Source organism: Trachurus trachurus, assembly GCF_905171665.1.
Source record: "Trachurus trachurus genome assembly, chromosome: 13".
Lineage (NCBI taxonomy): Eukaryota > Metazoa > Chordata > Actinopteri > Carangiformes > Carangidae > Trachurus > Trachurus trachurus.
Genome location: NC_139892.1, coordinates 14,342,706 through 14,360,441, shown reverse-complemented (window position 1 = coordinate 14,360,441; position 17,736 = coordinate 14,342,706). Strand labels below are relative to the sequence as shown.

Below are 17,736 nucleotides of genomic sequence, written 5' to 3'. Positions count from 1 at the left end.
CTGGAAACCGGATTCCACAACCGGGATCAGTCTCCCGACTCCTGCCTCTCAAACACTCAGAGTGTGAGGGGAGGGTGGGCCAGTCACATGACGCTTTGATGCGCTTTCATAATAAAAGCAAGTGAGTTGAAGATTTCAAAATCAAATATTTTTCTCCTCCACGGTATAATTTTTGGGTAGGACAAACGTGCCTATCTTCAATATAGATAGATAGGTCTGTTATGACATCTATATTGTCATCACAATGACATTGTGGCAAGGTGAAGAGGGCCCGGGCAGGGATTGAACCCACACCTCCCGGGTAAGAGTCATGCACGCTTGCCACTTGGCCAAAGGTACATCCCCTTGGCCAAGTAGCCAGGGCGCATGATCAATTGGGGGCATAGTGACAGGAACCTCAACTGTCACAACATCATCAGGCCAAGATGTCAAAATGGAACACTCAACTTCACAGTCAAAATGGAACACTCAACTTCACAGTCAAAATGGAACACTCAGCTTCAAAGTCAAAATGTCTTGTGACATCATCAGTGACATCATAAGGCAATACTTATAGGGCAGAACACAATAGCTCATTAGACACATTGCTGAAGCAGACGCCTGTTCAGAGTGCACAGTGTAATTTTTAGTCGTTTCATTTTCAAACTTTCTTAAAACAAACGCAATGGCGAATACTAGTTCTGAACCAAAAGGCAAGGTAACAGTTCGACAACTGAGGGACATGTTTGAGTCGAAGAATCCTGATGAACACGTGGAGTCTTGTGCTGCCAGGGAATCAGAAAATCAGTCCGTGGAGAAAATCCTAAGGGCTGAGATTGAAGCCCTCCAACACAGGATGGCCACCGAAAAGCTAGAGCGGCAGCAGCTGAAAACCCAGCTCAACACTCAGCACGAACTATACAGTGAACTGACTACGGAGCTTGAAGAGAAGAACAAAGCTCTCCAAGAAGCCACTCAGCAGGCCGAGAGTTTGCAGCAAGAGCTAGAGAAAGAAAGGAAGGCTCATGCTGCCAACGTGACAGAACGCCAGCACCTGGAGGAAAACCTGAGGGCTAAGATCGACACTTCCAGAAAAAAGATGACCCAAGATATCCGCGTAATTCAACAAATAGCATCGGACGAGAACCTGTCTCTGAGAAAAGTGCTGGAGGAGCTGAGAGCTCAGCACAACACTCTGCTCGAACTAAACAGTGAACTGACTATGGAGCTTGAAGAGAAGATAGAAAGGAACAAAGCTCTACAAGAAGCTTCATACCAAGACACCCAGAAGTATGAAGCTGAAGTACTCAGGGCCAGACAGCAGGTTGAGAATCTGCAGAAAGAGCTGGAGAAAGAAATGAAGGCTCATGATGTGACACAATACCAGCTCCTGGAGAAAAACTTGAGGGCTGAGATCGCCGCCATCAAACAGACGAACTTTCTTAAAACTAATGCAATGGTGAATACTTGTTCTGAACCGAAAGGAGAGCTAACAGTCCGACAACTGAGGGACATGTTTGAGGTCCAAACGATAGTATCGAGGGATCTCAACAAACACATGGAGGCTTCTGCTGCCACGGAATCAGAAAATAAGCCTGTGGAGAAAATCCTGAGGGCTGAGATTGAGGCCCTCCAACACATGATGACCACAGAAAACCAAAAAGCATCTGAGCAGGAGCTGGTTCTAAAGCTAGAGCTGCTGAAAACCCAGCTCAACACTCAGCTCGAACTAAACGGTGAACTGACTACGGAGCTTGAAGAGAAGAACAAAGAAGCCACTCAGCAGGCCGAGAGTTTGCAGCAAGAACTAGAGAAAGAAAGGAAGGCTCATGCTGCCAACGTGACAGAACGCCAGCGCCTGGAGGAAAACCTGAGGGCTAAGATCGACACTTCCAGAAAAAAGATGACCCAAGATATCCGCGCAATTCAAGAAATAGCATCGGACGAGAACCTGTCTCTGAGAAAAGTGCTGGAGGAGCTGAGAGCTCAGCACAACACTCAACTCGAACTTAACCATGAGTTGATTGCAACTCTTGAGGCAGAGAGGAGCAACAGCCAGCATCCTCCCCAAGAAGACATGGCCCCCCGACCAGAGAGGAGCAACAACCAGCCTCCCCAAGAAGACATGACCCCCACACCAGAGAGGAGCAACAACCAGCCGCCCCAAGAAAACATGGCCCACTCAGACAGGAGGTCAACATGGACGAGGATCCGCCATGCCTTGGGGCTGAGGAAACCAAGGAGGTGGAAGAGGAGAAGGGAGACCTCATCCAGCATCATCGGAACTGACTTTATTTCCCACCATTTTTCTTTTCTTTTTCTCTTCTTTCCTTAACTTTCTTTTCTCTTTGCTTAACTTTGCTTTTCTTTTTTGTCTTCTTCTCTTAACTATTCTTTTCTCTTTCTTTTTCTCATCTCTAATTGTATTCTTCTCTAAATGTCTTCTTTTTCTCTTCTCTTAACTATTATTTTCTTTTTTCTTTCTCTTACTGATCTGTAATTTTTCTAGACTTCTCTAAACTTCTGGTCTTCTTTTTCCCTTCTCTTAACTATTCTTTTTTCTCGCCTTTCTTTTTCTTTTCTTCCCTTAACTATTACTTTTGTTTTCTTTTACTCATCTTTCCTTTTTCTAGTCTTCTCTAAACACTTTATTTCTCTTCTTTCCTTAACTTTTCTTTCCTCTTTCTTCTTTGCTTAACTTAACTTTTCTCTTTTTTGTCTTCTCTTAACTATTTTTTCTCTCTTTTTCTTTTACTCACCTCTAATTTTATTCTTCTCTAAATCTCTAGTCTTCTTTTTCTTTTTTCTTTCTTTTACCGATCTTTAATTTGTCTAGTCTTCTCTAGTCTTCTTTTTCCTCTTCTCTTAACAGTTCTTTTTTCTCACCTTTCTTTTTCTGTTCTTTTACTCATCTTTTGTTTTTTAGTCTTCTCTAAACAATTTATTTATCTTCTTTCCTTAACTTTTCTTTTCTTTTTCTTCATTTCTTAACTTTACTTTTCTCTTTTTGTCTTCTTCTCTTAAAGGGATAGTTCACCCTAGAATGATATTTTGCTCATTATCTACTCACCCTCATGTTGACTAAGGGCTGGAAGAATTTTCAGAGTCCACCGTCCCTTCTCTGAGTTACAGGGGGTCTCGGCGTAGCAGTGCATTTCAATGCAACGGTTGCAAAGGGACACCAGAGCTCTTCGTAAAAAAACACACACAAAAAAACATCCAAATACCTCCATGATGCTCGTATGTAATGTCCGTCTTGTGCTGAAGCCCCAAATTGCGTAATTGTCCCGAAAAAAATTAAATAAGTCTATATTTTAAGCTTGTTTGTAGCGGAAGCTTCTCGAAGCTCCTCTTCCTGGTCCGTCCAAATCTCGCGTGATTTGCGCCGGCGTCAGTGCGGTTACTGCGAATCACGCGAGATTTGGACGGACCAGGAAGAGGAGCTTCGAGAAGCTTCCGCTACAAACAAGCTTAAAATATAGACTTATTTAATTTTTTTCGGGACAATTACGCAATTTGGGGCTTCAGCACAAGACGGACATTACATACGAGCATCATGGAGGTATTTGGATGTTTTTTTGTGTGTGTTTTTCTCTGGTGTCCCTTTGCAACCGTTGCATTGAAATGCACTGCTACGCCAAGACCCCCTGTAACTCAGAGAAGGGACGGTGGACTCTGAAAATTCTTCCAGCCCTTAGTCAACATGAGGGTGAGTAGATAATGAGCGAAATATCATTCTAGGGTGAACTATCCCTTTAACTATTATTCTCTCTTTCTTTTACTCATCTCTAATTTTCTTCTTCTCTAAATTTCTAGTCTTCTTTTTCTCTTCTCTTATTTTCTTTTTCTTTCTTTTACTGATCTTTATTTTTTCGAGTCTTCTTTTTCCTCTTCTCTTAACTATTCTTTTTTCTCGCCTTTCTTTTTATTTTCTTCCCTTTACTATTCTTTTTCTTTTCTTTTACTCATCTTTTCTTTTTCTAGTCTTCTCTAAACAATTTTTTTCTCTTTTCTTAACTTTTTTTCTCTTAACTCATTGAGTGCCGCGCTCCTTTCCAAAGTTTTAGTCAAGTGTACCGGCAATTTAGACCATTTTTGACTTTTTATGTAGAGCCACAGTGTATTCTATATTATTGCCACCAACACATACTGTGGCTCAATTGAAAGGTTTACCTTAATGCTTCAAGTGGCCACAAACCGTTTGTTTCTACGTGCCTCTGTTCCTGAGAAAAATCAAGCTAAACATGGCTGGGTTTCACCAAAATCCCTCCTTTTTTTCTAGAAAAGGAGATAGAGCGTCTTTTATGAAAGGTGCGCTGTTTGTGTCTGTCGCTCTTCTGACACACTACAAAGGGCTCGTATAAGATAAATATATACAACAGTTGTTGTTCTATTCACAAAACCACCATCGGGGGCGGGGGGGGCGCCACTAAACAACAATAACACAGAGCACCGTGCCGTGTCACAGCTTCTCGCCGCGGAGCGTGAGGGTCAGTCGGCCACCGCGGCTCGGGAAGACCGGTCCCGCCGGTGGTCGCGGTCCTTCTGTGGTACGGGTCGGTGATGCCGGTCTGCTTTGGCCCAGAGACCATCAGATTTTACCGCGGGAGGACTTTGGGGAGGACACGGTGTTGCTCCAGATGAAGACCGGGCGGACTGTCGGCTGAGAGCTTCCTGGTTCAGCTCCGAGCAGCTCGAGCAGCTCGAGCAGCAGCGCGGGTGAGAGCAGAGCAGCTGCGCTGCAGCAGCTGCTGCATCTGCATGCAGAACTCGTTTGCAGAAGCCGAGTTATGATAAAAACTTCCAGATCATGAGCTGTCATGTGACTTTGATCGTCATCTATTTCAGTTCTCCTCGTCGTAGAGTCCCCAAATTTACATATAATGTGTATTAAAGTGTCTATTTTCATAATTTAAAAAAAAAGCAAAAAACGAAAAATCTCGTTTTCGGCACTCAACGCATGGGAACGAAAAACGAGAAATTACGTGGTTGGCACTCAATGAGTTAATTATTTCTTTTAATTTTAAATCAACTTAAAGCAGAAGTGAGTGATCCGGTCGTTTTCGCTAATGCTGCGTTCCAGGCAGGCTTTTGAAATCGTAAATTACAGCTTCAAGTCACAACTTACGACTTTGTAGCGTTCCAGGCAACCCACTCGTGTTTTTCCGACCTGTTTTACCGGTGAAAGTCACTATAACGGCCACTCGTAACTTCCGACCGGTGAACTCGTACCAGATCGAACTGGTACCACTTCACGGTCGGAAAAATACGAGTTTCATTGAACGCACCATAACAGTCCTCGTCGCTACGTCACCACATTCACGGCGTTCCTTGGCTGCACACACAGCCCTGCATGCCGTTCTCTCTCCTCATTGGATAAAAACTGTAGGATACGATAAATGTTTTCTCTTCGGCTCAGAGCAGAGCAGAGGGACTGAGAGACCCGTGTTTCAGTCCAAACACTCTATAGCTGTGTCTCAATTCAGGGGCTGCAGCCTTCGGAGGACCCAGCCTACGTGGTCTCCGGAGGCAACGGCTTCGGAGGCTCCTCCGTCGGCCGCATCAACGGTCGGTAAATGAGACGGTCTAGCCTTCAGAGCCTTTCCTGATCCGAATGTAAACAACGGCCGAACGTAAACAACAGCGTAACGTTACAACGTAACATTTGAAAGTGGCGCCTGCAACGGCTCTACCGCTCCTCCGCCCCTCACTTTTTTTTTTTTTAATAAGTAGAATAAATACACGGGCAGTTATCATTAATATACTAATAAACAAACAATTGAACAGCAGCCAGGGGGTAGGCTTCAGGCTTGAGGCTTCAGGCTATTAAGTGAATAGAAAATAAAGAGCAGAGTGATATGTTTTCATAGCTTTATTTGAGTCAGATGCTTTGCCTCCGCTCCTCACCTGAGCAGCCAGAGCAGAGCTCAGCTCAGCGGGCAGCCACACCTCCGAACCGGCCGCTAAGCCGGGTTACCGTGGCTACAGCACAGAGCTGCTCCGTTCGATAGCTAGCGGCTAGGTTGCTAATAACAACAACGGTGCAGCAAAGCATCTTGGGATACGGGAGGCCGCGAAGGATAGTAGCGATGCATCCTCCGAATGCAGGGGAAAGGAGGACGCATTTGGAGGCTGCATTTGGAGGAGCCTTCGAATTTGGATGAATTGGGACAGCCTTCGCGCAGCGCTGTGACGTAATCGGCCTTCAAATGCACCCTTCGAAGGATGCAGCCCCTGAATTGAGACACAGCTTATGTAAGTGATTGCTGTCGGAAGATATAACTATTTAAAGGGATAGTTCACCCTAGAATGATATTTCGCTCATTATCTACTCACCCTCATGTTGACTAAGGGCTGGAAGAATTATCAGAGTCCACCGTCCCTTCTCTTAGTTACAGGGGGTCTCGGCGTAGCAGTGAATTTCAGTGCAACGGTTGCAAAGGGACACCGGAGCTCTTCGTAAAAAAACACACACAAAAAAACATCCAAATACCTCCATGATGCTCGTATGTAATGTCCGTCTTATGCTGAAGCCCCAAATTGCGTAATTGTCCCGAAAAAAAATTAAATAAGTCTATATTTTAAGCTTGTTTGTAGCGGAAGCTTCTCGTCTTCTTCTTCTTCTCCTCTTCCTGGTCCGTCCAAATATCGCGTGATTCGCAGTAACCGCACTGACGCCGGCGCAAATCACGCGATATTTGGACGGACCAGGAAGAGGAGAAGAAGAAGAAGACGAGAAGCTTCCGCTACAAACAAGCTTAAAATATAGACTTATTTAATTTTTTTCGGGACAATTACGCAATTTGGGGCTTCAGCACAAGACGGACATTACATACGAGCATCATGGAGGTATTTGGATGTTTTTTGTGTGTGTTTTTTTACGAAGAGCTCCGGTGTCCCTTTGCAACCGTTGCATTGAAATTCACTGCTACGCCGAGACCCCCTGTAACTAAGAGAAGGGACGGTGGACTCTGATAATTCTTCCAGCCCTTAGTCAACATGAGGGTGAGTAGATAATGAGCGAAATATCATTCTAGGGTGAACTATCCCTTTAAGACTTATATTAACACAAATATATCACTCACTTCTGCTTTAAAATAAACTATAACATAAAAATAAAAAGTTCAGTCTTTGAGATGTATTTCCTGGATATATTGTATTTAGTAGTTTTTAAGTAAGTATAGTCAAGTCTAAAAAGAGTTGTAGGGCAGAGAGGTCCATACATCAACAGGGACTTACAGAGCTAGGGGCGGTGTCCATGGAGCCATACGTTCACTAAAGTTGGGAATTAACTTTCCAAGGTAGTTAAGAAATCTTGGTAAAGCTGGAGGCCTTCACTGGAGAAAGCATGACTTAAGCCGCTTTTTTTAATAACAGAACGTTAGGAGACGGATTTGTGTTTGAAGTAAATTCATGCAAAACAGCTGATACGTGTTCCCGTCGGGGGCAGTTTTTCAGCAAGCAGTATCTGCATTTGCCTTGAAAACAATCTGATAGCGTCATGAATGTGCAGGTCACAACTTGTCCACGAGAGCGTTTTGGAGTTGTTGGATTGTGTATTTGATGAGGGAAACCAAGAAATCCCATGAAAACTGTTGCCGCACACTGACCTGTATTTTGTTCATTTCTTTTTTCACTTGTGTTTGTTTACATTGTTCTCTTTTGTTTTTGATAGCTATCTCATGTACACGGACCACAGCTCAGTTGGTGGTGTAACCCGGTTAAAAGTAGCAAATATGCTTGTAGTATCGTTTAGTAATCAAAGCATATAAATAGCATGAAATTCATTAAAAAAGTTATAAATTTATATAAATATTTAAAAAGCAGTTTAAAAATTATTATATGTTTTGTTTTATTTCTGAAAATGAGAAACTATGCATGCAGCTTTAGACAGCTTTAGAGTAATTGTGATGACTTGTAACTTGTTGCGAGGGACAATGGAGGCTCGCTACCTTCTACCAAATGTCTCTTGGCTGAAAACCAACCTTGCAACATCAGTGTAGTACTTGGCCTCTGACCCGGTGTCCCAGCTCTCGTCTCTGCGCACCGCGACAGAAAGGCACTCTGTAACCCATAATCTTTTGTTTATGACAGTTAAGACTACACAAATATACACGTTGGAACATTATATATGTTATATAACGTTATCCACCGCTCTGTCAATTGCTTTTTCGCAATTTCGGCTTCATTAAAAACAAACACGGCCAGGAGGAGGGTTAGCAAAACAGCGGAGAAGCAACCAGATTTGCATTGATCCCCTTTAACATTTATTTGTGATACTGGGATGTGCTAACACATCGTTTTACACCTAAAACTGTGCAGACATTATCAAATACAATGCCCATCCATACCTATGTCAGTTTACACGTTCCATTAAATTTAATTAAATTAACCAGAAGCATTTTGAAACAGGTCAAAGACTATTTACATAATTGATCAAATGGTAAACATTAACTGACCTCAGTTTGATTTATTTGCTGCAGGTTATTGATCAAACAGCCGGCTGCAAAACAACATCTTCCTCTTAAGAGCTGTTCCCAACATCATAAAAAAAATACAGTAAAATTTAGGGCATAGACAGTTGTGTCTCAGTAACAGTCAAGCCAGCCGTAGTTGAGCAGTACGCGCATCACTGTCTTGTATGGCAGGTTGTACTCCGTCTGTCTGGGACCATCTGAGAAGTAAATATACCCTGTGGGAGGGAAGACAGAGTTTATATGCAGCTGAACTTACAGACAAATTAACTAATGATTGGACACTTTGCATAGTAGAATAAGCCATAAACATGTCATTTGACAAAGAAATGATGTCCAACAGGTATGGATTAGCGTAGCCATTCAACAGTTTGTACAGCTTTAAATACCTTGTTTATTTTTTCTGTCATTCTAACCAAAGGTGATTTTTGAGCAGAATAAAGTGGGTTAAGTGGGGGTAAATATTTCTCACCATAATTCTCAAAGGCTGCATCTACTTTGGTGCCAATGCCGGGGAAATCCCAAGAGATATATCTAGGGTATCCATAGTCCATTTGGTTTCTCCTCGCATCATAGCTGCAAGAGAGAATATGCTCTTTGGTGCATCTCAGTGATCAGTTGTCATCACAGTTATTTTCATTTTTTATCCCGTAGCCTACACATCGTGTTGATAACCTAAAATAAAATTTGATCATGACCAACACTCACCTCCAGTACTGTCTGTTCACAAAAATTAATGTTTTCCCAGTTGTGGGCACATAAACAGCTGCATCAACCTTACGGACTGATGTGGGGAGGCCAAGGTTGGTGAGAGGCTTTGGGTATCCTGGCAATTTTGTCTTTCCAGAAGCCCTTATGCCCCAGTATTGACGACCTGCAGAGAAACATTTGCAGGTTATTATATCTCCTAGTTACCCGTAGAGCCTCATTATAGTATATACCGTAAGTTGAATTTCACCACAATCAACATGCAAATCAAACAAAACCCTACAAAAATTACCTTCAAATAGAAACACAGCATCACTGCTTGGGACTTCAAAGGCAGCATCCACATAGTTAATCCCAGGCCATTTTGTGTTCACTTTAGTGAACCGAATTCCTTGGACGGTTGTACTCTTTCTCCAGTAATATCTAGCAATGCATTTGAATTTACATGTAAAAATATGCAACATTCTTATTCAAGATGAATACACTGGTCGCTATATATTCAGAATATACCCGTTCTTGAAGAAGAACAGATCTCCCCTCATGGAGGTAGCAGCGTCAAATACCAGCCCGCGGTCGCATTGCTCATTTCGGGGGTTTGGTTTTTCGGTTGGGTCCTCTGGCTCTGGTTCAGGCTCTGGACGTGGTTCTGGTCTTGGAGCTGTTGTGGGCACTGGTGTACGGCTTCCTGGGAAATTGAGTGGTAAAATAAAGAGCGACTAAACTATTATCTTCAACAACATGAAAGCAAACAACCATCGACATCGACACAAATAGAGAAAATTGTGCTTGGATCTTAAGCTCATATTTAAAATCAGACTGGCTGTCAAGTAAACAAACCACAACAGATTTAAAATGGGTCCAATTCCTTTGCAATTTCATGTGGTGCACACAAAGCTGTGTTTTCAGTTGAAAAAAGTGCAGCATCTTATTTTTCATACCATAAAGGGCTTGAACCCCTCGCCTGTCATCGTCTGGCAGCCTGTATCCATTTGTATTGACATATTTATAGGTGGGATACATCAGGGCACGTCTGTCCCGGGAGTGATCCAGGCCTAGAGCATGGCCAAACTCATGGGCCGCCACCAACAGTAGATTCACACCTGAAGACAGGAATAACAATGAAATAATTCTGACACTCATTATTGCACATATGGAATCTGTACTGCTTCACCTTTGGACTATGTGGCTTCAGGTTCACTAAAATAACACGGTGGAGTGTGTTTACCTCTTTGGGTAAGAGTCCAGGTTTCATCATCGTCAAAGTGTGTGTCCCCTCCCTGATTACGTCCAGGGGAGTTTGCATGAGCCAAGACTCCACCTGCTCCGTCAAAAGGGTAAAAGTCCCCGTGGTCTGCAATAACAATAGCACAACCATATTTGATCATTTTAGAGGTTTTAGAGTGTCTAAGCGTCTAACTGAAGACCTCTTATTTTTATCCAAACTCACATCCACCCTTGAAGAGGATCATGATGTCGGCAGTGCCGCTGTTGATCTGTTTGAAGTTCAGTGGGATGACATCACTGTAGAGCTGGAAAGCCTTGGCAATGGTTTGATCAATCTGACTCTGGGACAGATCACGAGTGTACTGAGTGATCCTGTTCAAATCATACATATTTATCAGCAGCAGCAGTTGCATTTATTTACTCAACCACCTGAATCACAATTTTGTCACGACTGACAATATCATAACTTCCCCCACTTGCCTGTAGGTAATCAGCCTTTTCTCCCATTTGGGTTTCCCATGAAAGTGTCCATAACGGCTGATGTCTGAAACACCACACCTGGGGGCTTTCATCACCTCCACAGTCTCTGTATTCAGGACGCCGGTGACCTGGTGGTCAGATGATGACATTTTGTCTTCTGCTTAATGATTCCTGGTATGATATCTTTATTAGTGGTGAGAGTATTGGCAGACATATCAGTGGTAAATACAAGACAGCAACATTTAATATGGCTGCCTAATGTGTAAGATTTTCCATTTTAATAATAAAACTATAAAAAATGCATTCAACCATGTAGGAGCCAATATTGTGTTAAAGATAGTTAAGATTTTAGTTGTTGATTATGGTGTGTTTTTATACTTTGGTTTTCTGTACTGCCTTTTCAGCCTAGTTTCCAATTGTTCTATAGCACCAGAACTAGGCACTGCACATGCGCTCTGCAACATAATGGAGGGCAGTTAAGGTCAGACCGTGGATTAGCAGCAGTGTTAGGTACAGAGCAAAAAGGGTTTTTGACCGTTACTCTACATTATGTTGTGTCATGTTGTGTTGTGTTGTGTTGTGTTGTGTTGTGTTGTGTTGTGTTGTGTTGTGTTGTGTTGTGTTGTGTTGTGTTGTGTTGTGTTGTGTTGTGTTGTGTTGTGTTGTGTTGTGTTGTGTTGTGTTAGATCTGTGGACCTTTGTGTAATATCTTCATGTGTGAGGAATCACTAAGAGAAGCTTGGATGTATATTGATGAGGATATTATACCTAGATGTACAACAAAGTGAAGTAAAACTGTACAATGACAACCTCAATGACTTGTGAGTAAACGAGTCAAGTCAGTTGAACCTTATACTGCTAATAACTTGAGTGGCTTTGGAAGTACGTTTAATGTTTCCCACTACAAACCTCTTGTAATTTCCACAGAGATCAGTGCTGTTTTTTCCTCGTACATGCTCACAGTGGGTGAAATATTCAATTCACTGTTAATACCTCCAGCCCAAAGAAAGCCTGCATGGCCTCCAGATCGGCGGTGAAGTTGGTGATGCTTCGCACTGTGGAGTTTGTCAACCCAACATCGCCAAAGTACTGAGAAAGATATCCCTGATACAGACAGAAAGAAATGACAAATCATAATCCTTGTTACCTAAAACAATCTAAAATATATTGCACTATGTCTTACTGATTAATGATCACTCCTCACCCCTAATATAAATGCAAACTGAATAATCCATTACCTGAGCCAGGTCTTCGTCCTCTGGTGAAATTGTTGGAGCGATGGTAGGCGCTGCTCGACAAAGTGCCAAACAGCTCAGCAGCACCATCCAAAATCCAGCGACAGACATCTTGTTCAGATGTTTTTCTCCTCCACCATCCACTCTCCTCTTATAAAGGCAGCTGCTGTGACGGTCTGGTGTGTGTGTTTGTGTGCATCGCGCTGATAAACGCTGAAGAGGAGCTGCCTACTCAATGCTAAGACAAGCCTCTGTGCCAGAGGGGGCAGGGGAGCAGAGAGGGGGCTCTGTGATAACACAGCAGGAGATACAATCAAGTTGACTTCACCTTTGTAATGTTTGTGGAACAGTTTGATTGTGTTTGCCTTTTTTCTTTCCGTGAAATGCTTTTATTTTTTCTACATTTTTTTTTAATTTCTTTGTTGTGCGATATTTTATTTTATCATTTGTCACATTTGAGTGGCTTTATCATTTTTGAGTACATAAACTGTCACTAACTTAAAACTTGGCAAAATGCAAAAGTGTCCCCTGCAAGCTGTAACCCAGAGAAATACTGACCAGTTAAGTATGTACTGGAACATTTCTTTGTGTTTGTTTACATTGTTCTATTTTGCATTTGATAACCTTTGCATGTACACAGACCACAGTCCAGTTTGGTGGTAAACATGAACAGAGTTACCCAACTTTTCTATATCTTTGAGAGCTGATGAGTCATTACTTATGGAGGCCAAAACTCTCCAGTGCTGGGTATTAGCTACTAAAGGCAAGTATTCTGTCATGAAGCCTGCTTAGGCCTACGTACATGTTTGTTAAAAAAAGGGAACAAACTTCCTTGCATTAGTGTTAAAGGTCCCAGGTAACACTTTACAATAAGGGTCCCTTAATTAACGTTAGTTAGTACATTATTAAGCATTAATTAACTGTTTACAGATATATTAACAATCATTATTGTGTATTACTTAGGAATAGGAAACACATTAATTAATGTAGCCTATTAGTAAGCAGTTAATTAATGTTTACTACTCAAAGTTAGTTAATAAATGATTAAGTAATAATACAAGTTGAATAATGTAATTAGTTATCATTATGTATGCATTACTCAGCATTAATTAACACATTAGTTTATATATTAAAGGTACATTGTTTAGGAATTACTCCCATCTAGCGTTGCGGTTGTGTAAGCAACTCAATCGTATTTTTCATGCTGCATTCACATGAAATTGGACAACTGCCGCTGCACGTAACGGCGTAAACAAGCCTCTATGTAAACAAGTGGTCCGTCAGCACGAGGCAAAACAATACACGTGACAATATATTGTCATGGCGATGTCGTATTGTTACCTGACCCACGTTTTACCGGCTTTCTTTCGACTTCTGTGACTAAAATGACATCTGATTTGTTACTGACGGTGACGGCCGTCTGCCCGACTGCACGTGAATGCAACATCAGTGTAACGCTCCATTCCTCCTCAATGTATATGTAATGCAAAAATAATAATGTACTAACTAACGTTAATTAAGGGCCCTTATTGTAAAGTGTTACCAAGGCCCCATATTGTATAAATTGAGAACTGTCTTTTGTCAAAAACCAGGCTGCATTTTTTTGATTCTGTTGAAGTATCAAAACCCTCAGAGAAATGCACACAGCCTGTACTCACGAGGACAAGTAACTTTGTGATGTCATATCAGAACAACCCCACTCACATTCATCCTTGCATGATTTGGTTTCTCCAAGTGTTTACCTGAAATCTGCCACATATTTTTTGGACTTTCTTGCTGGTTTTACTTAAGTACTGGTTTTACCGAACATCTTTCAGCTCATTACAGCTCAGAGTTTGAAAGCTTTTTATTTTTTACACATATTCAGACTTACAGCTTGGCCAAATAATGATGTAAGTCAAACAACCATGAGTGTTTCTCATTTTATTATTCCATTATAATTTAAACTGCTAAACCATTAGCATCCCAGTCAAGAATTCACTGCTACAATATTCACCACTCGGTTTTGTCTGACGTCAAATTGGTAGAGTTGTGGCCCACTGAGGAGGAAGGTGTTTGTCCACAGAAGATCACAAGAGTTAAAATAAAAACGGCAATATTTTCATGACATATGTTAATTGTGTGTTCATAACAACTGTGTTATCCCAACAAAGTTCAGCTGTGAATAGAAAATTTCAACTTCAGTTAACACATTGTTCTAAAACTGGTGAAAAGTGGTGTTTTCAGTATAAATGTGTGTCCAGTGTGGTAAGCCACCACCCGTCCGCCACCTAAACCCAGTAAAAAAAAAAACAAGAAATTACAACTTCTATTTCAGTTGTCCTCTGTTTGTATCCTGTTGCTCAGGTCCGCGTTAAAAAGAGTTCATGACCATAAACTGTGTTTCACTGTTTACGTTACCATGCCACTTAAAGGCAGCGTTGACCCTCCTTGGGATTCCAGGACCGTCTGTCTGGATGAGTGTGGGGAAGCCCGGGTCCATCCGTCTCCTACGCTCATCATACCTGAGGTTGAATTCTTCACATTCATTTATTCCGTTCACCGAATTTATTTGTTGTTTGGGTACGGACGGTGTTCACTTAGAGAGCATAATAGTTGTAGTTTATTTTATCCAATATGAATGAATTAAATGCACTGTATAAGTGTAGATGATGACAATGTATTTAGAGTTAATAGTAGATGATAAATAAATTATTTTTGATACTCCAATCAATCAGCAAAATGAATTTGTTCACTATATGCATTTAATATACAATATACATATACTGTATAGAGGGAGCCCGCGTACCAGTTTGAGAATCACTGCTGTATATTATATATAGTACTGTCATGTGAAATTGTGTATGTGGTACTGAGGTTCATTAACATGCATTGTTTCTATCAAATAAACAAATAAATTATGAATAAATAAAGAGAATAATTGAGAGATTCATTGATTCTGAAAAGAATCAATGGTTGCCAGCCCATTCGGAAAGCTGCATATGGAAGGGTTACAACATATCATTAGGTTGTTGGTTAATACTGGGCTATTCACTCACTTCATGTGTTAAATGTGTTTACCGGTATATCAGATGTCACTGTGTGTGTTTTTTTCTTTTCTTTTCTTTTTTTAGGTTACCTGTAATAAAACTGTCCTGTGAAGAAGACTGTTTTGCCATTTTCACTGACATGTACGGCAGCGTCGACCTGCCTGATTCTGGCGGAGAAGCCAAACTCGTAGATGGAGCCGACGTGACTCTTCATCTTAAGCTGTTGCACCACCCAGTACTTACGACCTGGAAAAACACAGCCGTGTCACTGCATTTTGGGACACAATGAAAAACAGCAACATACCACAGCTGCTGCCAAACTCAATGAGCCTCTTGCATGAAGTGCAACACTTAGGTTGCACAAGGCTGTAATTTGGGCTCAACGTTGTGCTCTCCTACTGGAAATCCAGCCTTGTCATGCTGACAGGGCCTAAGTGATGCTTTGCAGACTGCCCATTACTCTACCAGTGAATATGTACGCCACGCCTTTGGCAGGGATGTCATAAGCGGCATCAACAGGAGAACTGATGCTGGGTAAATATGTGCCGCTGTGACCCTCTCTCAGGTGACTCCGATACCTCCCTGTTGTTCTCATCCACATGCACCTGGATTAAAACAACATGTACATTTGATTGCAGCTAAATTATACTTTAAGTCTGCTTGCAATCAATTAAATCATGACTTGATCATGAATTACAGCTGCTGCATCAAAAGAGAAGTTGGGGTCACACTTTTCAGGTGCAGGTTGGGGTTCCAGTTTTCCAGTCAGCTTACCTAAAAACACATTATATATTATAAATTCATTTTAAACTAATTTTTTATATTAGTTTTTGAATGAGTAATATAATAATTTGGAAGACCACATAGTGCATTATGAGTGCATTCATAGTGAATTATAATGCTCATCATAATCAATCGTAATGCATTATGACTACACATAGTGCTTTATGATACACTATATCAACAGTTAGGAATAAGCTAATGACTTATAAATCCAATGGTCTTATGAGTTCTCTTGACTGGTTATAAACTACAGGCTGACTGATGGGGCTTATAATAAATTATGACTACATATACCCCTATATACACACAATCAACTATTGTAAGGACTCCACGAAGGATCATAAGTTATCAATGTAGCCTACCTATGCTTTAAGTAAAGTGAAGTTCGCTTCACTTAGCATGACAAGGCTGGATTTATAGTTTTTCATAACTGTTGATATAGTGCATCATAAAGCATTATGTGTGTTTATGAGTGTAGTCATAATGCATTATGATTGATAATGATGAGCATTTTAATTCACTATGAATCAGCTCATAATGCACAATAGATGTGGTAGAAAGTGTCGCCAATAATTTTGCATTTTCGTTTTGTTCCTCACCGTAGAGTGCTTGGCGACCGAGCTCATCATCTTTGGACAGAGATTACCGTGTGCTGCTGTGAGGCCTGTGCAGAGGCGTCCTCTGAGTGAGACAAACCCAGAGAATGGCCGAGCTCATGAGCTGCAACTGCAAACAGGCTGAAACCTGAGCAACAAATTAGTCAAATTAGTCATTTCAAGAGGTAAATTAGCACAGAATTACACAGAGAACTGTTGCCACACTCTTTGCCTGTTTGAAAGCGTCACTTTTGGCCACACCTTCACACAGAGGGCTGCAGCACCTGTGGCATCTGTTACACCTGGTGTGACATCACTGGTTTGGGGCGTGGCCAAAGAGCCTCAAACCATTTTGTGGTTCAGGATTTATTTATATTTTTACAAATACTGCACCAAGATTGCACTGTTTTAACAATTTTCAATGACATTGAACAGATACCTTTATCCCAAGCAACTCACAGTGAGTGTAATCAATGCACTATTTGAGTGTATTGATTTTAAACAAATAGAGGCAAATAACCACATAGAAGAACAGGGCAACAGTGCATGTTCTTCAAGGTTTTTATTCAGACAAATGAGACAAGTAAGTGGCTGTTCGCAAAGGTTGAGATAAAGTCCGACACCGTGGTTTTTAGCCCGTTGGATTCATGACTTTGAGTCTTGGGTTTTATTCTCTGTGTAAATTATGTCACTTCTCACAGAATTACAAACTCCCTTTGACTGACAAACCTTGCCTCCCCGCAGTCCATGTTTCATCCTCATCAAAGTGAACGTCTCCTCCCATCCCCTCTCCAGGCTGAAAGGCATGAGCCAGCACACCCCGGGTCCATCAAACGGAAAGAAATCTCCATGAGCTTCAACAGAACGAGTGAATAAATCAGGGTTTATGGGGAAAATGTGAAAATCTGATTTACACTGTTTCAAAAAAAATATTGTAGCTTCTCTTTCATTTTTTGGCATGATTAACCATAATTAGTGTTGAGTGTATTTTAAGCAGCATAATAACTCCTCATAAGTGGTTTGCAGATTCACTTCTGCGGGCGAAGGAGATGACTATATCAGTTTTGCCATGGTTGACTTTGATGAACCTCAGTGGTGCTGCTGCGCTCCACATCTTCAGGGCTGAACGAAAGGACTTTTCCACATCCTCTCTCTTCATGTCAGGAGTGTGTTTGGTATAGTCCTGTATACCCATGATGGATGGACCGACAAAAAATAATCAATATTA

At 41.4% G+C, this 17,736-nt stretch overlaps 3 protein-coding genes and 1 long non-coding RNA gene across 4 annotated transcripts in view; 1 reads left to right on the top strand and 3 right to left on the bottom strand.

Annotated features, from left to right (window-relative positions):
• The window catches only part of LOC310996458, a 38,991-nt gene that overhangs the window by 907 nt on the left and 20,348 nt on the right, over nt 1-17,736 (bottom strand). The window lies entirely within an intron of this gene.
• Nucleotides 665-4,005, top strand: LOC310995708 (uncharacterized protein; the record flags this gene model as incomplete). The annotated part of the gene is made up of 2 exons (XM_083984832.1): nt 665-2,988; nt 3,721-4,005. One exon carries the CDS (start codon nt 665-667, stop codon nt 2,312-2,314), a length of 1,650 nt encoding a protein of 549 aa, XP_083840958.1. The 3' UTR covers nt 2,315-2,988; nt 3,721-4,005.
• LOC310996199 (collagenase 3-like) lies at nt 8,196-12,363 on the bottom strand. The gene is made up of 11 exons (XM_083985581.1): nt 12,104-12,363; nt 11,859-11,969; nt 10,866-10,993; nt 10,609-10,757; nt 10,387-10,512; nt 10,100-10,261; nt 9,672-9,846; nt 9,454-9,584; nt 9,162-9,327; nt 8,926-9,029; nt 8,196-8,671 (listed from the first exon to the last, which is right to left on the bottom strand). Exons 1-11 carry the CDS (start codon nt 12,209-12,211, stop codon nt 8,568-8,570), a joined length of 1,464 nt encoding a protein of 487 aa, XP_083841707.1. The 5' UTR covers nt 12,212-12,363; the 3' UTR covers nt 8,196-8,567.
• LOC310995703 (matrix metalloproteinase-20-like) lies at nt 12,329-17,703 on the bottom strand (the record flags this gene model as incomplete). Its single annotated transcript, XM_083984824.1, has 7 exons — nt 12,329-12,387; nt 14,501-14,604; nt 15,219-15,375; nt 15,595-15,734; nt 16,559-16,656; nt 17,238-17,362; nt 17,541-17,703. The coding sequence occupies 7 exons, from the start codon at nt 17,701-17,703 to the stop codon at nt 12,329-12,331; spliced, it is 846 nt and encodes a 281-aa protein (XP_083840950.1).